Source organism: Cavia porcellus, unplaced genomic scaffold (assembly GCF_034190915.1).
Source record: "Cavia porcellus strain 051 isolate PalLab524CR breed Dunkin Hartley unplaced genomic scaffold, mCavPor4.1 scaffold_21, whole genome shotgun sequence".
Classification (NCBI taxonomy): Eukaryota; Metazoa; Chordata; class Mammalia; order Rodentia; family Caviidae; genus Cavia; species Cavia porcellus.
Window position 1 is genome coordinate 45,976,988 of NW_026947504.1, and position 22,349 is coordinate 45,999,336.

The 22,349-nt window shown below is 33.8% G+C and overlaps 1 protein-coding gene across 1 annotated transcript in view; it reads left to right on the forward strand.

Annotated features, from left to right (window-relative positions):
• Window positions 1-22,349, forward strand: part of Cog6 (component of oligomeric golgi complex 6) — a 69,170-nt gene that overhangs the window by 16,114 nt on the left and 30,707 nt on the right. Inside the window, exons 5-12 of the mRNA XM_003477438.5 lie at window positions 3,453-3,564; window positions 5,070-5,152; window positions 5,650-5,720; window positions 7,929-8,022; window positions 13,867-13,995; window positions 14,075-14,166; window positions 15,613-15,677; window positions 19,886-19,977. Of these exons, the coding sequence (XP_003477486.2) occupies window positions 3,453-3,564; window positions 5,070-5,152; window positions 5,650-5,720; window positions 7,929-8,022; window positions 13,867-13,995; window positions 14,075-14,166; window positions 15,613-15,677; window positions 19,886-19,977 (738 nt within the window). The remainder of the gene's footprint in view (window positions 1-3,452; window positions 3,565-5,069; window positions 5,153-5,649; window positions 5,721-7,928; window positions 8,023-13,866; window positions 13,996-14,074; window positions 14,167-15,612; window positions 15,678-19,885; window positions 19,978-22,349) is intronic.

The following is a 22,349-nucleotide window of genomic DNA, read 5'->3' on the forward strand; positions in this document are numbered from 1 at the left end:
TGTAGAAACACTATTACTTAGGGGTTATAATTGACAGCCAGGTACTTAAAAATACTGTCAAAACAGAATCATTTCACTTTCCTATCTTTTGAATAATTAGTTAAATGGAATTTCTTGAGTGCATAAGAGTACTTCTTCCTTTTTTTTTTTACAAAATATGTCTATTGCATGAAATTTAAAGAAAGTTAAAATCAGGTATAAAGCGCTTGTTTTAGCTTTATCACTTAATATTGTATGTGTATTTTCTTGATTTTTATTTTAAAATATGTCTCTAATGTTAAGATTCTGTTTTATCTTGAATGAACCCACATATGTTTAACCATTCTATATTAGTGAATATTCATATTTTTTCTATTTCTAAAAATAGTGGTTCAATAAATGTTTAAAAATCATTACACAAAGTTCACATTATTTGCTTAGGATAAAAAACTAGAATTAATTAATTAATCAGTATTATAAACTTTTAAAAGTATCCCAACGTATATTTGTCTAACTTGTTTCTAAACAGATTATACTAATTTATACATAGTTGGCAAATTGACATTTTTCTACTGTTTTTCCACTTATGTTTCTTTATATTTTTAAAATTTTGCTTTGTATCATATGTCCATATTTTGTTAGTATTTTGAAATCATTTCATGGAAGGTAGATTAGTATATGGCGAAGATGTTTTTTCAAGGAAAAAAAAAGAACCAAAGAATTTCTAAATCATGTTCTGGAATTATTTGATGGAATTAAAAAATGAAATTTAAGTCATTAAATTATTAGGTAATATGTTACTTATGTGGCAAATTTATGTGTGTATATAGTTACTTTAAAAACATTAATCCAGCTGGGCATGGTGGCGAGTGCCTATAATCTCAGCACTCAGGAGAGATTACAGGATCACGGGAAGTTCTTGGCCAAGCTCAACTGCGTAATGAGTTGAAGCCCATCCTGTACTACATAGTGATATCCTGATACAATGATTTCTCTTCAGATCACATAAATCCTTCACCTTTTACATAGTGATATCCTGTCTCAAAGAACAAAAACAAACAAACAAAAGAATTGGAATTCCCATATATATTTTTCGGCAACTTGAATTTTGTATCTATAAAATGTCTTATAAAGCCATATTTACTGACATATATCTACTTCATATTTTTATCTGCTTCATTTTCTACAGTGTATGTCTTTGTTCTATTTATATAGATCTTGTAACTTATTGATATCATAAAGTGATTGCATGAATCTATCTCAAGTACTCTAGAAGTTATAAACATTTATATAAAATGACTTATGTTAATTATTTCATGTAATTTGTAAATATTTGCATTGGTGGTGTGAGAGCCAGGTCAGTATCATATTTCCCTTTGTCACACTATCCTCCTTTGAGACTTTTCTGAGTAATACTATTTCAATGCCCAAATCCTACCAAGCACACCAGAGAACCATCTGGCAGTAACTTTCTGTCTCATTTATTTGACAAAAGTCTATATGGGTAAAACTAAGCAGGAATATGGTTTTTAAGATATGTTACAATTTATTTTGTTGCTACTTAGAAATTGCTGTCTTGAGAAAGCAGATCCTTGTTTTAGCCGTATGACCATCACTGAAGTATTTTGGGGCTGTTTCTTGCAGATTTCAAGTGTGTGGTTCATTCCTTATTTCTTGAATTGATCTTTAGATCAGTCAGCTGTATCACTTGGAACCAATTAAGATGAATTTGCCCAAGATGCTAACACTAGTTTTAGTTAGAACAAAATGAAACTATGAACTAAAGAATCTGATTTTTCTTTGTCCCTAATAATTGATTCTAAAGATTTATTTTAGAAAGCACCAAAGAAATTGTAGTTTTCAAATGATTAATTTGTATAGGCTCAAGGAATCTTATGAAGCTTTATAATTAAATCCTGTGTGATAATTTTTGGAACTTTAATACTATAAAACAAACCCTTTAATATCTTAACAATGACTTTAGGTAAAAATAATACGTTAAGTGAAATGAATCAGACATAAAAGCTGAAATATCACACATAGTTTCTCTTACGTGGGAAACCCAAATTGTAGGTAAAGGTCAAAATACAAGATAGTTAATAGGAAGTCAGATGATAGGTCTTTCTTAGATGGAAAGAGGATAAAGAGGAGTTGGAACGGGAAGAAAAAGGGGATGAAAAAAGAAGTGAAGATGTGCTATGTACGTGTACCAACTCCACACAAGGAATGGAAACATTATGTACAGCAAACGTGCTAATAAAAATTTTAAAATAAAAATAAATTACATTTTTAGAAAACTGTGCCCTTTAACTGTGTATTTTTAGATGATTTACTTCCTCATTTGAGATAAATATCTAATGACTTTTTCTTTGTAAATTTCTGTGTTGTTCAGTAGGAGTAGGTGGTTTTGTGAATTTAAAACCTTCTAACCCAATGGTACAAATAAAACAAAGAGGACAAGTATATTGTGCTGTCTCTACAAATGGTGCCAATGTTTACTCTATTAATTCTCATTTGAATATTGTTGGAATATGGAATGCTATTGCTCTTTGAACACTAGTGGTGAAATGCTTTTATAATTTCATTTGTACATCTTCAAATCTAAGATGCAGAAACCAAGAATGATGAGTCTGTGTCTGCATTTCATGGTCATAACTGGCCTTCAGATGGTAATTATGCCTTAATTGTCGTGTCCATAGATTTTATCCAAAATAAAGTATGCCTTTTCCTAGTTGTCAAATAGTCTATTTAGATTGCATTCAGGTGATATAATTTGAAAGAGTGTTTTTATTATCAAGGAGAAGATATGGGGAAGATCAAAGAGAAGGGGCTTTGTCCATTTTTGAAGGATTAGTAAAGGAATTGTTGATTGTAGCTAAACTCAAAAACAAATAGATCTGAAATTTGTATGGATTTCATGTGAAAATTTCAAAAGTCTAGAATATGCTAGTGACTGTGAAGAAATTGATCAAAAAACAGGCATATTTCTCTCCTAGAAAGTAATGTTTTAAAGTATAAGTTAAATTATTCAAGTATTTCTAAGTGACTGAAAATCTGCAATGTAATATGAACTCATTTCTTCTTTTGCATAATAATCTACTTCTTTTTTTCTTTGATCTTTTTCCTTTTTATCGGTACCGGAGATCGAACTCACGACTGCCTGCTTGCAAGGCAGGCGCTTATGCCGCTGAGCTAAACCCCCACCCCCTAGTAATCTACTTCTTTACTGTGTGCATGAATCTAAAGTAGATCTAAATCCACTAGTTTGCTCATGTACATGTCTGATGAGCCTGTGGCAATTTTATTACGTACAAGACTGATGAGTTTCCAACATTTAAGACAGAACAATGAGGTTTTCAAAGATGTTGAGAGTCTTTCACACTTTTATTTTCAAAAGTTATGTCAGAGATATAATCTGTTTTATAGCTTTACAAGTTTATAACATTTGATTTGTATTGCTTTTTTCATGATAGTCAAAGATTAGAAATAAGAGCACAAGTTGCAGACGCCTTCTTATCCAAATTCCAGCTGACTTCTGATGAAATGAATCTTCTCCGAGGTACCAGAGAAGGACCTGTCACTGAGGTAACCTTTTCATTAGAATCACTTGAAGTGTATCAGTTAGAGACATTATAGAAAACATGTTACTTTAAATCTGTATTTTTCTATCTGAAAAAAGTTTCCTCTGGAAATACTTTTAAGTTTAGAAATTAGCATGCATATTTAACTTATAAATTGTTTTCAAAGTTGCCCTTGTATTTTTTGAAATCAGAATAACCTTATTAGGAAAATTTATATCACTTCTACTATTTTTCCCCACCTATGACTACGTTTTCTGTCTGTTAATTGCTTCTTCTATAAATTCTGTGCTCTAGATCTATAATTAAGAAGAATGTGTTGTGACTATTTAGCTACTTTCTGCTGATTTCCTATCATGAAATACAATGATTAAGCCTCTTGCCTCCTCTTCCCCCTTCTCAACACAAACATGGCACACATGTGTCTGCTTCCTCATACCTTGCAGTGTGGGAATGTCACATTTTCTGTTTTCATTACAGTGGTATTACACTGCTTATGTGATTTTTTTTAAAAATAACTTTCTGTCTTTTCTGAAATTGGAAATTATTTGTTCATCTAAATTCTTAAGTTATGGTTTTCTTTGCAAACTGATAGTATTATGAAATCTTTTTAAGTGCTAAACAAAGAAGTTTTTCTGCCTCCTTCCTTCTTTTTTTTCCTCCCTGCCTTCTTACTCTTCCTCCCTTTTTCTTGCCTTTTCTGATTCCCTTTCTTACTGCTTTTCCCTTGAAACCATGTAGTTGTCTCAGAAGGGACGGGCTCCTATTTGGGAAGGAGATGTATATCCATTGTCATCATTCTGGCTTCAGGGGACAAGTGGGGTTCTTGAGTTGGGGTGGGGTTTCCTTGAATATCTCTTGGTGGTGGTATATGAAACTAAAACTCCCCAACACATTTTTTTCTTTTTTTGTACTGGGAATCAAACTCAGGACCTTGTGTTTGCTAGGCAGAGTCTTTGTGCCATTGAGCTATACCCCAGGCCGTCCTAACACATTTCTGTAAAGAAAAACAATAAACCAGTTATCAGTTCAGTATCAGTTAACTCCTGTATACTTAATGAACATTTTTTATACCTCTCACTTTGCTTTCTGCTCTTGAATGATAGACAAAAGCAGTTATAGAGTACATATAAAATATCTTCAGAGTAAGAATACCATGCTGATATCTTAAGATACATAATACATAGTGAGTGTTTCTTTACTCTTTATATTTGTACTTCTCCTTTCCTAGGGAATATCCTTCTGGAGACAGAGATTTATATGTTTATAAATGTCCTGTTCTTGGCAGTTAGCACATTATTCGGCACATAAAGGGCACTGAATTAATATATGCTTGAAATATGAATACCTGTTGTTCCTTCTATAAAAATCTGAAGAAAGTTGAGATCAGTACAGGAAGACTACTAGAATAGAGGTGCAATTTTGTTCTCTCTTTGAAATGATCTTTAGTCAAGAATACTGTAATTTTGCCTGAAAGCATAGACATTTTAAGTCACATTCTTAATTTTAAAGGATTTTTTCAAGGCCTTGGGAAGAGTAAAACAGATTCATAATGATGTCAAAGTGCTCTTGCGTACAAACCAACAAACAGCAGGGTGAGTAACTTTTTATTGAGCTAATTGTGTTGTTATATCCAAAATTTTTAGATATTGTAGGGGTTTTTTTTGTTTTTTTTTGAGACAGAATCTCGCTATGTCGTTCAGACTGGCCTTGAACTCACAGTGCAGCCCAGGCTGTGCTTGAGCTTGCACAAATCCTGCGTTGGCCTCCGAGTGTCGGGATGACCGGCGAACACCTCCATGACTGGGCAGATGGTCTAGATTTGTTTTGAAACTATATGACATTTTGCAAAATAGAAGTTTGTTCTTAGTTTCTTAGGAAGAGGGAAATGTGGCATGTTTACACTAAAATAGGAGTTGATAAGCAAATGATAAAATTTGACATTTAATTATCAAAAAAATTGGAAAATCATAATATGATAAAATATAATAGTATAGCCAAATCATTGTGTAATTAAGTAAAAATAGTTAAGCACTTAGATATTGCTATTGACTAGAAGTTTAAATTATAATAAATTTTTAATTTTTTTTAGTTTAGAAATTATGGAACAGATGGCTTTACTTCAAGAAACAGCTTATGAAAGGCTTTACCGATGGGCTCAAAGTAAGTGATTTTTTTTCCTTTTATCTAGCTTTGTGAAAATAAATCTTTGATTTTTAAACTTTCTCTTGGCCTTTGTTTATTTTGATGATAGTAATAAAAAGAAAAGCAAACTACATTAGAGTATTTTTTACAGTTGTATCATGAGCATTTATTATAAGTCACATAGTATATTTGATGTAGGATGAGGATAAGAAATGACTGTTTCTGTCCTAGATTATCTTAAAGTCGACTATGTATCTCATTATTTTAAGCTGACTATGTATCTCAAAATTGTAAGTGGTAAGTTGTCTCTTTTTTTTGCTGTCAGAAATTGCCATAAACTGGTAGATTATGACAACTCAAATTTATTATCTTAAATTTCTGTAGGTGACACATCAGACATAGTTGTCACTGTGCTAAAATCAGTGTTGGCAGGGCTACCTTCAGGGGTGTAGGGTTCTATGAGTCCACCTCCGCAGTTATTCAGTGTGTTGACACAGCCCACTTCCTTGCGTTTGTAGGGTTGAGGTCTCATTTCTTTGCTGGCTGTCATTGTAACTTTTTCCCAGTTTCTAAAAGCTTCCTTGTTTCATTTATGACCTCTTTCTCTATCTTCAAAGCCAGTTATGGCAGATCAAGACCATCTCTTACTTGGAGTTTCTGTTCCTCCTGGCTCTTATCCTGTCTCTCATACATACGTCTGCCAGCATCTTCCATTTTAAGCCCGTGTGATTATCTTGGGCACTTGAGCATTCTGAAAATCTGCCCCTTAAGATCTGTCCCTGCAGAGTCCCTTTTGCCAGAGAAGGTAATGCGTTTCCCAGTTCCAAGGATTAGAATGTGGGTACCTTTGGAGTGTCATTAGTTTGCTTATCACAAGTTCCATATTAGTTTTTGTTTTAAAATGTTTCAGTGAACTGTTAACACAGTATCCTGCTACACCAGAGAAGAGAGTCAGAAAGAACAAGAGTGCAATAGTGGAACAGGAACATGTGGTATTTTACTAGGTGCTGCAAACTGATTGTTGGGAGGTGTTGGAATTAAATCCAGTTAATGAGTATACATATTCTTGATACAGGTATAATATATACCTGTAATTCTACTAGACTGAGTGACTTGCCCAGCTGGATTAGGTTATTTACTATTTGTCTTTACCTTTCTATTGTTTACCATTTCCTCCCGTCTGACACTTTTTCTGCCCAACTCTTACCTTAAGCTTCCAAGTTGAAGGTCCTCTCTCAGCTTTCTGTGACTAAGTAAATCGCAGCAAATTCTCATCTCTGAATATTAACCACTGGAAGCATTATTTAGTATCTGGTGGTATGCTACTCTTATTACTTGGTAACGCTTCACAGAGTATTTGCTGTATCTGCGTTAGAGTATACTTTCTCAAAGCCAAGGATGTTGTGCTGATTTTATTTCACTCTCCCGCCACCTGACAGAGTCTTGTGAAGATGCTTCAGAGGTCCACATGTGCTGTGCTATTCTCAGTCAGCACATTTCTCAGAAGATTGGGGATTTCTGAAGAAGTCCTAGGTTCTTTGAACATAGTCACTGCCTATAAGCATTTTATTGGTAAAACTGAATAATGAAACTAGGAAAATATTGGTGAAGAGATTTTTAAAAAAATTTAAAATCCAATTTATAGCTTGGTTGTAGAGCATTTCCTTATCATGTGCAGAATTCAGGCTTTGATCCTCAGTCCTGCAAAAATGTAAACCAAGAAATGATTTATATATATATATTTTTATATATTATATTATCATTTATATGTTTATTATATATATAATATATAATAATATTTATATATTTATTATTTATATATTATATTATATATTTATATTTATATATTATATATATATGTAAAACTTTTGAACTTGTAATTTTATTACTATAAAACAGTTATCTATTTAAACATATCAAACTTTAAAGATTACTCTTGAGGAAATGAGCTGGTAATTATTGATTGATTGATTTTGAACTATAGTCTTGTAACAAAATAACAGATCTGGAGTGTACCTGTAACATACATGGTTGCATAAAGTCATATAACTACATAAGCTTAAGTTTTTGCTTTGATTGGTAGCATTTAGGTTTTGTTTGCTATATATCGTTTTTGTAAGTACTTTTTTCATGGGAAGTTTTCCTGAATTTAGACTTCTACTGTATTATGGATGAATAAAGATCTAATTTTAACTTGACAGATGCTATATTGTTAATTATTTTTAGGTGAATGTAGAACACTGACACAAGAGTCATGTGATGTATCTCCTGTATTAACTCAGGCAATGGAAGCCCTACAAGACAGACCTGTCTTATATAAGTAAGAAATCCTAATTTTTCTTTGATAATCTACATTTATTTTTAGTATTATTGAAATCAAATATAATAGTTTGGGTAATTAGAATGTGCAGTGATATTTTGATCTCATGTGTTTGTGTCACTGGAGTATTTGTTTATTGGATGTTATGTGCTATAGGAAACAGTATAGAGGGGAAGACCAAGATGCCTTGTAACTAGTTATATTGAGACCAGGTAGTGTCTCAGTAACTCCTGTGGACTTGTATCTCACTAAAACTTCTATGTATCCCTGACCAGCAACTGTGAGATATAATGACCCAGCGGTGAAAAAAAGATATTTAGAATCAGGGCTTTTTCAGTAGGATTCAAAAAAAGAAAGAGTCCCTGTCTTTGATCTTGTAAGTTATACCAACCAAGAACTCCATTGTAATACTTAGGATAAGAATCCTATGTATTTCAACTTGATTTTTTAAATTACTCAGTATCGTGATTTTATTCTTATAAAATAAAAAGTAAATGCTTTTTAAAAAAATGCCTGGAGTAGATTTAAGGAAATTAGAAATTGTTGATAATTCAGGAAAGGACCAGGTGATTCTTCCATAGCCATGTATACCCAGTCAGTTCATCTCTCTCAGAGACTTCTTAAACTATGTTTATAGGATTTCCCCTTTTAATTGAAACATTACATAGTCTATAATAAAGTTACAGAACACAGATCATGTGACAACTATATAAAATAGCTAACATTGACACTAACTGCTGCTTAATTAATATTTACTATATAACAAGAACTTTTCTAAGTGCTGGAGACACTATCAGTAAAACTGCCCCCAAACTGCTGAATTATTTTATGGAACCAAACAGATTCTCTAAGCAAATGGATTTACATAGAATTTATTAATTGCTGGTGTAGGGATTGTGTCCAAGGTGCTGTATGACTCATGTATTCAGTTCAGGGGGAGGAGATGAACATTGTTGAACATATTTTTAGGGATATAGGTATAAAGGGAGTTTCTAAAGTTGAATGAGTATTTTCCTGGACAAAGCGTGTTGCAGGTTGAAGGGTAGCAGGTCAAAATGTAGATCAAGACAGGACCTAAATTGGGTCAGCAGCAAAGGCTGGGATTTAGTCGTGCGTGTCCATCTGAGAAGCTGATGTTGGCCGCTGATCAGCTACTTTGAAATTTCTTTCCCAAGGTTTTCACTTTAACATTTTGGTGTTGATTGTAAGTCTTTTAGTACTTAAAGCATTTGGTGTTTGATTTTAATCAAGTATTACATTGTTTGTGAAATGTTTGTTCAAATGACTGTTTTTTAGTCTTTTCTTTATAAATGCCTTTGTGTATTTTGGGCACCTAAAAAGGACAGTTTACTTCTGCTAGTACATTTTTACTATATTGTGGTGTTTGTGTCTGTTTTTATTAATGCATATTAATTGCACACATTAATGAGATTTGCTGTGACCATTCCATCTATGCATGTGGCATATACCCTCCTCTGCCTCTCCTGCCAGTGTCCCTCCCAGGTCCGAATTGTCACCCTGCTGTTTTCAGGTTAAGTTTTATTTTTTCCACATGAGAAAGAAAATGTGATGCTTGTCTCTGTGTCTGCTTTATTTCACTTACCTTGATGTCCACTTCCATTCATTTTGCTGCATATGACAAGATTTCATTCTTTATGACTGAATGACGCACCTCTGTGTATGTGATTAACATCTTTTTCATCTCTTGATAGGCGCTTTATCCTGATTCTGCATCGTAGCATTGTGAATAGTGCTTCTGTAGACATGGACATGCGGTGCTATGTTAGCTTCATTTCCTTTGCTTAGACATCAGGAGGGGGATAGTTGGATTTCACTGTAGGTTTACATTTAGTTTTTCGAGGCTCGTTTATACTGTTCAACATAATGATTCCACTAACTTACATTCCTACTAAGAATACATGAGAGCTCCTTTTCTTCCACATGCTCACCAGCATTTTTTATTGATAATAGCCCTTTTAACTGGTGTGAGATGATATATCATTATGATTCTTTTTTTTTTTTTTTTTACCAGTACTAGGGATCGAACTCACGACCACGTGCTTGCAAGGCAGGCGCTTATTGCCGCTGAGCTAAATCCCCAGCCCCTCATTAGGATTCTTGATCAACCTTTAGAAGCAAGCAAATATTGAATTTTTGAGATAGGACTTTTGAGTCGGATTTCTTCAACAGGCCCTTGAACCTCTCTAGGCTTCAGTTTCATTAATTGCAAAATGAGGATAATAGTGCCTGTCTCTCGAAGTGCTATTAAGGTTAAATTAGATCATTCGCCTAAGATGCTTAAGAATGGTGCTTGGCATATCACTACATTTTAGATCTTATTATATTTAAAGAGAAGATGATCAAAAAGCTGTCAGCTAAGTTGACGTGTATGTAAGGACTGTATGCTAAAGAAGGGAAATACTTGAATGACAAAGAATGGAGAGGCAAATCGGCAACAGGCACATGCCAAGAAACGCAGAACATGACAACTTGAAAGATTTTTAGAGCTATTTGGAAGCTGAGTCAGAAAGTAGTCTTTGTATGATGAATGCTAAAAAAAAAAAGAAAATAAAGAAAATTTACCTTTTCTTAAATAATCATATATTCTAAGTGGTAGTTTCATTACATTTAGGAAAAGCTTAATGCCTCATGTTAACCACCAGATGGCGCTGTAAGTTCTTTAGTAAGTTCTGTTGTGTGCTTCTGTTCCATGTATCTGGTATGTGTAGGTGAGTGTGCCGAAAAATATCAATTATTGAACTTGTGAGAATAGTACTCTAACTTCTTGTCTCTTAGATAGTATATTACTGTGATATTTTAATTGAATACAGAAAATTTAAAAAATTTATTATTAGTAGAAATGAAACAAATTGATGGTTTCTTTCCTTTGGAAAGTAATTTCATGATATTTGTAATTTCATGATATTTTGATTCATAAAATGCTAAATTTTCATCATTTATATAATTTTTTGCATTGTTTATAAACTTGGATCTTCATCTTTATAAAGCTAATTTTTAAAATTTTGCCCTTTGTTGGGAAATCGGAGTTTTCCTCTGACTCAGCAAAAGATATGTGTTACAGATACCACTGAAGATTCTTCTGATTCATGATGTTTTGCTTAAACTATGTTTGTTCTTCAGGAAGATTAACATTAATGTTTACTGATGTTTCATATTATTTTACAGATTAAATCCCAGTGTTTAACTGGCTTAGTAAACTCCCCCCAATGCCATTTATAATACAAGTGGATTCACTAGTAGTTTCTGATATAACTCTGCTCCAGTGAAGAGTCCTAACAACAGAAATTTATGGTCAGTAGGGTTTTGAGAAAGAGGATTAATTTTATATATTAAAAGTTAAAAGCTCCGGAATGTCTCACTGTGATACCATCTGACCATAAGTGTATTCCACAGAGTTAAATGGTTATTTAAAAATGTCTTGTTCATACTGAGTGTGTGTGTGTGTGTGTGTGTGTGTGTGTGTGTATGAAGAGCATGAGTTAAAATTATAAGTTTGCTTTGGTTCTATCTTGTTTTCCATAAGGCAGAAGGTAAATGTAAGGCAGTTAAGCAGCCTGGAGATGCTTTGCTCAGTGCTGTGTACCTTCTCTTTCCTGTACTAGTATATCACTACGGAGGACTTCAAAACCATTTCCGTTTAACTAAAACAAATACACGCAAAAAGATCCACAAGGTAGTTATTCGTGTGCAGTCCTCAAAAAAGGTTCAGATCCCTGAAAGTCTAGTTATTTGCTCTTTTTTTAAATGCTGCTCTTATTCGTTGGAAATAATCCATCTCCGAACTTTCTCATCTTTAACAAAATGTGGATTTTTCATAAGGTTAGCAATATGTTAAACTTGGAAATTAATTATGGAGATATTTGGGAAAGTTTGGTAAGTTGTGTTTATATATTGGCTAATGAAATAATTATTAATATTTAGTCTGGTTGAATAATGTCTAGGAATTTAAAAAGGAGTATAGAATCTGCTGACTTGAACTAACGAATTCTTTTCCATGTGTACTTTAAAGATCGAGCTTTTTATTGGAGCATGGTGATAAATGGATGATGGTGACATGGAAAACAGCTGAGCCTAGTGACAGAGATGGGCAGTTCTTGGCAACTCCAGGCCACCCTCATAAATACATCCAAGATTGTCCTGTTCCCAGTCAGAGCTTTGCTTCCCTACCCATTCCTTTAGCATAGAATGATTTTTCCTGTTTTCAGTTATTATAGGTTAGTTCTCTCTATGTGTTCAAAAGAAAAAGTGTTTGCTATGTTTACATAGTAAATTTAAGGATCATCAAATGTGTCTTAATGCTGGAGTCAGAATAAGCCTTTAAAAGTAGCAATTTTGGTGACAATTTTTGGTGGTAAGTTATAGTATTATTGTAAGGAAAATGTTTTAACATAGAGATCTTAGTTTTGGATTTTCAGAGTTCTCATTGGGAAGTAGGTATTTGGCTTCATGTAAAGTCATCAAGCATCATGTTTTTGACCACAAAGTTACTGAAACCTAAAGTGTTTAAGATTCCTACCTTATGACTACTATTATGTTAGATTATCTGGCGGTGAAACACAGTGATGCTTGAATTGCTCGGTTCTGCCCTGCATTGTTCTATTACAATGTCCTGTCTTATCTCAATCTCCCCCCATTTTTAAATTAATCTATTTTCTCTCATTTTTTAATTAAGGAAAAACTAAATTAAAGAATAACGGGACATATTATAGTAAATTTTTTGTTGTCCTATCAACCTGACTTGAACCTCAGTATTGCTCTCCCCATCTTGTTCTGATTATTATATGTTCTATTTTGTTTGATAGTATCAAGTTTGAGGGTATAGGCAATCACTTTGAAGGCAATAAGATATACTATGATGCCCAATATGGATTGACTATCATCCTTTTTTTTTTTTTTTTTTTTGAAGTCCTGTAAGGTCCTCAGTGTAGATTTTATTGGTTTTGCTCCGTATTGTTTTGATCAATTCTATTATACCTGATGATATAGACAACTCAATTTAAAAATAGCAAGAGGCACAATGGTAACCACTTTTGATCACCTGGTATTCTATTTTTGCATCACATGCTATGCCCACCCTTCTGTTCTAACTGACTCTGTTTTGCTTAGTCACATTTGATTTTATTCTCTTCAAAGAAGTAATAAGAACCGTGAGAGTAATAAAACCCTAGAAGTCTAATTATTACTGTAAAAAAGAGAGGAAAGTAAGGTGGACTAAGGGATATAACCGCAGGTATGTTCGAGTGTGTAGGATGGAAAACCACATAACTGAGCTTTTGTTGGATCATTGAACAGAACTATCTCCAATTCCACTGTATGAATGTTCACTTTATATGCTTTAATTTAGTGATATGGACAATTGTTTCTGGGAAGATAATGTGTAGCCTGTTAACTGGTGATTTCGTACTGTACATATTTTTTTCTAGAAAAGCTGTATTATTTATACATTTTTACTGCATTGTTTTTTTATGTCCTTTTTTTCTTCTCTCTTTAATTAAAAAAAAAAGATTCCTACCTTAGCTTGATTTTTTTTTCTTTATCTTTACTAAATGTACTGCTGTGTCCTTTTCTGTTGTTGCCACTGTTTTTCACCCCCGTTTCAGCACTTTTTCTTAAGAAAAGTAAAAATTACATGCCTTTAGATTGGATTTTTCAACATCCCAAGGTTATCTCATGATGTTTTAAATTTAAAAGCAGTATTGCTTAACAGATTATCTAGAGAAGCGTTAGATGTCCTGCTTATTTTAGAAATCACTTGAATAGTCTGATATAACCTTTAGGGAAAAAAAAATAGCAACTGTCTCTTGTGTAATGTGTTTCTTCCAGGTATACCTTAGATGAGTTTGGAACAGCCAGACGAAGTACAGTTGTTCGAGGGTTCATTGATGCTCTTACCAGAGGGGGTCCAGGAGGTACACCTAGACCCATTGAAATGCACTCCCATGACCCCTTGAGGTACAGTAATTAGAGCCCACTTCAGATTTTGAAGGCTTGTTTTTGAAAGATATCTTTGCTAACATGCAGTTGTTGTTAGGTACGTGGGAGATATGTTGGCGTGGCTCCATCAAGCTACTGCTTCTGAAAAGGAACACCTCGAAACCTTCTTAAAGCTTGTAACCGCACAAGGTGGGTGCGCTGATTGTTACTGCTACGCCTAAACAGAAAATAAGGCTTGTCTGTTCCTGTTCTTGTTACCATCTTCTTCACTGAGATAAACACTTCACACCTAGATGGTACAATAGACATCCTAATTCATCTTGTTCTCACTAGGCTCCCCCTTGTTCTGCTAATAGACTTTCTCCTCCATCCCTGTTTGCCTTTCACTTGACTGTTCAGCTTTATAGTGGACCTTTTTCCTTCTATATCAAGCTCACACTCCTGTGCTTCACTGGTAAACATTTCTGGAGTGTCTGGCTGCATTGTCTCAGATTTACAGTGTGACACTTTAAAGGTAGAAATTGGTATTATCTTCACTTTATCTGTGGAGTAAACAAACTGAACGACTTGCTTACAGTCATTAAGATACTAATTCTTTTATTCCTACTACCCAGCCTCTTTTTTAAAAAAATAATTATATGTACTGAATGTACTTAAACTTTTTATCTTGGTTTCAGGGGAGAACAATGACTGCATTTGAGAGTTGCTGATTCTTGTCTATGAAATTTCAAATCTTCTTAGTTGTAGCTGTCTTAAGAGGGCTGTTTGGGAGCTTGAGGATTTAGTATGTAATTAAAAGATGTTCTGTTGTTAATAGGAAGTAAAGATAACTATTACCCCTGGTATCACTTGACTTGTGCAGCTCAACCTCCCAATAAGAGGTTCAGGACATGATTTGTGAGAGGCCATGTGCAAACCAGTCAGCTTAGACTGGGAAAGTCTGCATTTTTTAAAATTTTTTTTCCTGTTATTCTAATTACCTAATTAAAGGAATGCTTTTTTTTAAAGGTGTTTTAGAAAAGCATGTGTGAAGAGTTAAGAAAGGTGGAATTAGATGAAATAGCTTATTCTGTTGCAATGACTTAAATCACTTGGGTTTCAGTTTCTATGTAAAAATGAAGGTGGCTACAAGTAGTAAATGTCAAGTACTTAGTGTCAGTACTTAGATTACAGTGTTTAGACAGTGTAAATATCTAGACAGTCAGTTTTTCTACTAGATTGCAGGCTACAGTTTTCTACTTTATATCTTTAGTTTACATGCTGTGCATGATACCTCCAATACGGGATTGGTAGAACAAATGTGAACACATCTTCACATCACTTTCTTTAGTTAAATATTTCATAGTCTGTCTTTCCGTCTGCTTCACACATTTACTCTTTCTCGCAAAGAATTTTCAGTTTATTGATTTAATAATCAAATGAAGTAGCAAGGATTTCTAGATATTTAGTTAACACACAATGGTGATGTCTAATTAGCACTACTTAAAAGTATCAAACATAGTAAGACACCATTATTATTATTTTAAATGTTACTGATACTACCAATCATAGGTGTTTAATGTTAGCTTTTTTTAGCTTATGTGTAGAAGAGTATAATGCAGAAAACATTTCTAATTATATAGTAATTAATTTTAGGTGTTGAAGAAAATATTCAAGAAGTTGTTGGGCATATCACTGAGGGTGTGTGCAGGCCTCTAAAGGTAAGATTTCATTCTTATGTATGTTATAAGGTATTTGGTTGAAGTGCTACCATATGAGTTTAAAGAACTCAAGCTGTACCACATGTATTAGGCTAGTAAAATTTGTTTAATGAATATCATTTCTAGTTTTCTCTCCATGAAGGAGAATTAGAAATATTATTAGTTTGCATATATTAGCATAGATTATGTTTCCCATAGGAATTTGCTTAATCAATTGAGAAAAAGCTCTATTGATTTAAAAGAACTAATGTATAAACTCTTAAGAGAATTACTAATAATATATACTTTGTTAGTTTACATTAATCCCTGAATAAATAATGTTGCATATCAGTGTTATTGTAATACTATGTACATCACAAGGAACAATTTTGGATTGAAACTTAGTTTAAATTTTCCATTCCAAATATGTATAGAATGGCATATATGTATAGAATACTTTTTTTTTTTTTTTTTGGTACCCGGGATTGAACTCATGACCTTGCATGCAGGCACTTATGCCACTAAGCTAAATCCTTGGCCCCATATAGAATACTTTTCAATTGTTAATTTACATTTCATTGTTGATAGGTTTCTATTTAGTATTATAGAAATTGAGGGGCTGTGGATTTAACTCAGCGACATAAGCGCCTGCCTTGCAAGCGTGCGGTCGTGAGTTCAATCCCCAATACAGTAAAAAATAAAGAAAAAGAAATTGAAGTCTATAAATTTTATGATTCACTCTTCACAAGAATGAAAATCTAAAACTGTCTTTATTTCTAGAATTTTCTTTGGTATGTTATTCCACAGAAGCACATGTTAGAAAATACAACTTAACGTAATGAAAAATATAATTGATATATTTATAAATTTAATTATTACTATAACTTGATCATTTTGAAAGATGTTTCTTTTTTTTTTTTTTTTTTTTTTTTGGTCTTTTTCGTTTTTTATCGGTACCAGGGATCGAACTCACGACTGCCTGCTTGCAAGGCAGGCGCTTATGCCGCTGAGCTAAATCCCCAGCCCAACTTGATCATTTTGGGGGCTCAGTTTTACATTCAGTAAATAGCAAATTCTTTTGAAATTATTTTACATGTTTCTCCCAAATTTACTTTCCATAGTTTGATTTTCAAACCTTTATAGCATATTTTGTATAAAACTCAGTTACTGGAAAAGTAAGAGGAGAATAAAAATCAATTTCATTTTCTTCACTTTTCGTATCTTTTTATAATTATAGTTAAGTGAAACTTCTAGTCACTTTGATAAATTATACTTTATCTTTCTATAGTTGACCTCCTAAATTGTATTATTTTTATTGAAAGTTTTTTGTTTAAAAAAGTAATTTTATAAAAAATTCTAGAATCCAAAGGTTGGATTGGACATGAGCATTTCTTATCTTGGTCTAATTAAGAAATGTCATTATGTTAAATGTGTTTGACACCCACATTTTATATAAAGAAATTATATGCGGAAACCTGCCTTTGAAATATACTTTTACAAATTTTCATTTCATGTTCCTAAGATGTGTATCCTCAGGAAGATATTTATAACAATTGCAGGATATTTATAACAAATGCAGGTCATTATTATGACCCCCCCCAAAAAAATTTTGCTGTCAGATATAAAAAGTAAAAATGAATACTAGTAAATTTTAAAATGTCTTTATTATATATTGAAAAAACCCACTAAAGATTTCCTAAGTAACAAATCTTAAATCTTTCCATATGATAGGGTTAAGGTTAGGGTTAGGGTTAAAGTTTAGGGTGAAAATAAGGTTAAACACTTCCAACATACAATTGCACAGGACAAACATTTGCATTCAGAAAGGCAGCAGGAACAGAAAGAAAGATATCAATAAGGGAATAGAAAGGGTACCAATAAGGAAATAGAGTCCAGCAGGGCAAACGTTGAATCCCTTAGTTCCATATCCAGCACCTGGACAATCTATGGCAGGATGTGAACTCCAAAGGGCTTGAGTGGTTCCACGCTCATGGTACTTTCAGTGATTGTAGCTCTCATGGCTTTTCTCTTGGGCTCGCTGTACTCCCTCCTTACGGTTTTCCTCAGAAAATCCATGTTCCTGGCTTCTGTAAACTTCTGGGGTTTCCACTGCACCTTGGCATTCACATCACAGCTTTATGTGCTGCTCTCTCAGGAGTGCGATGCTTGACCTCCCAGGCCCTTTTCTGCAATCCTTCCTGCTCCCACAACTCCTGCATTCTGCATGTGTCTAAAACCAGTATCTTGTGGATGATGCTAAAGTCTCCTGTCTATTGGAAAAATAGGCTTCCTTCTCTCTTGGTTGTAGGAGTTGATTGCTTGGATTGCTGAGCACTGAATCCAATCCTGAAAAGCACCATTCTGGAACATGGTGCCTTCGTCCTTTTCAAAAGAAAATCTTTAACTTTTACAATTTTGAGGCTGTTAAAGGGTGGAATCCTACTGTTTCTTGTGGTGCCTTCAGGCCTTCTCTTCTCTTAGCTTTTTAATGCCATTCATTTCAACAACCTTGTTTTCTGCTCCTTGTTCTCTGTCTGCTCCATCTTTGCTGGCTGCAACTTCACTGAAGCTTTCTTTTGTACCAAACTCAAAAGTGTTTAAATCATTTTTGTGTTCTGTTTGCTTTTGAATCTCAAGATAGAGATGGCTAAAAGCCGCATAAATAGTTGCCTTACAATTGCCTCAGCATTAGACTGCCTTGAAATTTTCTCCACAAGATTAGTCCACTGCACATAAATTTTAGGCTCCTTCAGTGTCTACACATGGCCAAAATGTAGACAAATTTTCTGCCAGAGCATGACACACATGGCCTGGGTTCCAAATGCCAGCAGAATCCTTCTTCCCAACTGAAACTTCTGAGCCGGTCTTTTTGGCTGCGTTACTTTCAACATTCTGGTCTTGCTTCTATCAAGGACAGCTCAGGCATTCTAGAGCTGCTTCTTAGCCAGCATCTCCAAACCTTTCCAAACTCCTGCAGGCCAGTTCCATAGGCTTCTGTACCATATGATCAGATACAGTCACAGGAATGATCCCACTTATGGTACCAAAATTTGTCTAATTTTCTCCTTGCTTGAACAAAATACCGAATACCCACAAGTTAAAGAAAGAAAGGTTTTTCTAGCTCACAGTTTGTAGAGAGTACAGTCCATAGTCAGCTGGCTCCAAGGAAGGGCAGAATGGGAGCAGACAAACAGCTCACGGCATGATGGCAGAAGGCAGTAACCTTCCTTCTTTTCCTTGTATCCATGCAGCCCTGGTGAATTGGGTGGGGAGCATCTGTATATAAGCTCTAACACCCTCTCACTCCCACTGTGGTCGTCTCTGTCTCACACTTGAGAACTACTGTTCGGTTTTAATCTCTTCCCTGGTTTTTCTGCTGCAAGACTGCCTGCAGCCCATCTATTTCAGATATGTGCCAGTATCAATTTTGCCTTTCTAATAATAGCTACACTTTATCAAGTGATTATTACATGCTGAGCTGCTCCTGCGTTTTATGTCTTTCAAACTTTAATGACTTTGTCCTTCACTGTCATCACCACTGTAATTAGTGCTCATTTGCTGCCTTCCTCACTTCTTCAGGCTCCTTAACTCTTCCATTTTTGTTTTCCCCTTGTTTTTTCCCCCCGTGATACTTGGCTTTTGCTGAATAGTTGATGTCATACGTAACTCTCATAGGACAACATGTTTCTTTCTGTGTAGCAGACAAACTAGACATAATGGCTCACCTGGAAATCTGATTTTCAGCCTGTCTGTGTTGTAGACTCTGTCCTTGCCCTGAAAGTCTAGGTGGTATGTAGAGAAGCAGGCATGTTTTCTTTTTTCCTCTTTTCCTTTTTCTTTCCCTATCTCCCTCCCTCCCTTCTCTTCTTTATTTTCCTTTTTGTTCCTTCTCTCCTTTTTCACTTCCTTTCTTAAGGGAGTTGAAACAAGAATACTTACTTAATGTCTTGGCAATAGTTTAAAGACAAGAATTCTTTAATTTTCTTCTGAGTATTTTGTGACCAAGCAGTATATTTTTGATAATAATCAATTTTCATAGTTTAATCAGTGTTAAAATATTTATTTTACCATCACCTATAACTTAATATTCATAAATTCTTTATTTAGAAGACATTTAGTGATTACCACAAAATTAAGTAATACTTTTCATTTCTTGGGTTATTTATACCACTTTATTAATGAAGAAAAGTATGTTTTAAGAAATACTGTGTTCTCACATGTTATTATAGGTTCGGATTGAACAAGTAATACTTGCTGAACCTGGGGCAGTTTTATTGTACAAAATTTCTAATCTCCTCAAATTTTACCACCATACAGTCAGGTAAGTAGAATAATGAAATGTACTTATTAAATCTCATGAATTATTTTTTCAGGTAGAGAACTGTAAGATTTTTAGTTGTGGTTTTTGTTGGCACATAACTAACTGTAACTGGTAGAAACTCCTGCACTGTCTCAATCACTGTATGTAAATTATACCTTCCAGCCTGAGGTCTATCATATCCATTTCCTGTATTCTCCAAGCCTAATTGTACAAGCATGTGCCTGTGCACATACACACACACAGAGGCATATGTACAGCTTATGTAACAACATGGGTCCACAATATAGCATTTATTATTTATTAAGTAAATGAAATATGTGGCAACTAGAGACACTAATTATTACACTTAGAAAGGGGTTTAATAAATAGAGTAACTTATTCTGGCTATGAATGATCTGAATCATTTTTTAATGATTAATTAGTATTTTATCAGTGGTAGACAACTTTAGCTTTATCTTCTCTACATAAAAGTTTTATCTTTGTCACTATAAAGCCATATAATTATTAAAACAGTGTCCTTTGGAGCGATATTTCTGATAGTTTCCATTAAAAATTTTAAACTATTTGTAATTCAGTATGCAAAGTGTAAGTGAATGTAAGTGAATGGTTAAAATCAAAGAGATTTATAACTGGACCAATCAGGAAAGGTCCAGAGACTGTTGTGATGATACCTCCTATCCCTAGTGATCAGAGTGATCCTACCCAAAACATCAAAGAAGTGGGCTTTGTGCTCTATTAGTAAATTTTCAAACAAATGAAACCTCACACTAAAACACTAATTAGAAGTAGGATTTGGGTTAATGCTCAACATTTTAGCTACAAATTTATTAGCATTTTCCATGATTCAAAAGCAGTAAGTTCCAGTTGTAGTGTTGTAAGTGTCCTAAACAAAGAATGATAAATGCTTTAAAAATAAACAAAAAGCAGCTAAAAGCTACCAAATATAGCAAATGATATGTTAAAAAATAGTGGTAAAATATTTTTAAAAATCATTTAGTAATACCAGTGATGGTGTTGTGTAAAACTTACTTGGAGATAATGACAACTTAGTTTCTAATGTAGAAAATACTAGAAATAAAATCATTTAAATTCTGAAAATAATAGGTATTTTAGGTTCTGAGAATATTTCTCTGAAGATGATATTGAGGATAACAATCTTCTGATACTTTCTTTGCATGTACTTTTTCTACTTGCTGTTAAATTTCCTTATTTAATAAATTAAAAAGTTGCCTGTATACTTGTCAGTCTTTTGGTTGCTAAGGAAAAGCAATGAACAAAATAGGTCATAAACTTATATTTTATTAGAGGAGACAAATAATTAAACAGGAATGTATTTAGATCATGGTGAAGCCCCTGAAGAGAAAGAAAAAGAAATAGACACTATTAGAAGTGACTGTGTGAGTGTGTTCATATGTAGCTATTTTTAAAGCTATTTTAGTGGAAGTGACCTTGAAGAGTATCCTAGGAAGAGGTACACTGGTTCTGAAGCCAGGAGAAGCTTGTATTTTGGAGAAGCAAAAAGGTCACCAGTGGCTGGAGCATAATGAATTGGAAGTCAGAAAAATAAACAAAAGCGGATTATTACAGGACTTTGTAGACCATGGTGAGGATTTGGATTTATATTGAGTGTGTAAAATATGACAAGCTTTGAGCTGACTTAGGATATACAGTTATCTAAGTACTATGTAGATAATGGTATTGATATGTAAGTGGAAACAGGAAAGGTATTTAGCAAGTTTGTAGTTTCAGCATAGATGATGATTGTTAGACCAGAGTGATAGCCTTGGGGGTGGTGAAAAGCAGTTGATTCTGGAGCTCTCTTAGGTTACAGGCAACAGGACATACATGGACCAGTTGCAGAGAGAGGGAGGAGTCACGCTTGCACTCTTGGTTTGGCGTGAACATCTGAGCTAATGGTATTGCTGTTCACTGAGATGGGGAATGCTGGAGAGGAGTATGTGGTTAGTAGTGGCTATGTAAACTATTTTAGGCATAGATTATTGTTACTGTGCCTTTAGAAATTTTGATTCCTTGCTGGATTAGAGTATATTTTCTTATCTACAAAAAGCTTTCTCCATAAAAAAGTTTTAAAATTACTTTCAGTGTATGAAGTAGGAAAACGAAAACAGCAGTTGTTTTGTATACATACTTCGAGCCTGGCAAAAATGGCGCCCTTGTAATAGCAAATTCAGGATTATGAAATGGCTAATGAAATTATTTCCAAGTGTCAGGTGTTCTGAAGAATAAAGGTGTTTAAATATACTTTCATTTTAGTCAGCTGCATAAAATTGAGAAATTTTGTAGCTTTGTCAATAATATGGTGTAATAGTTTTAATTATAAGTATTTATATAATTTGATTTTTTATAGTAGA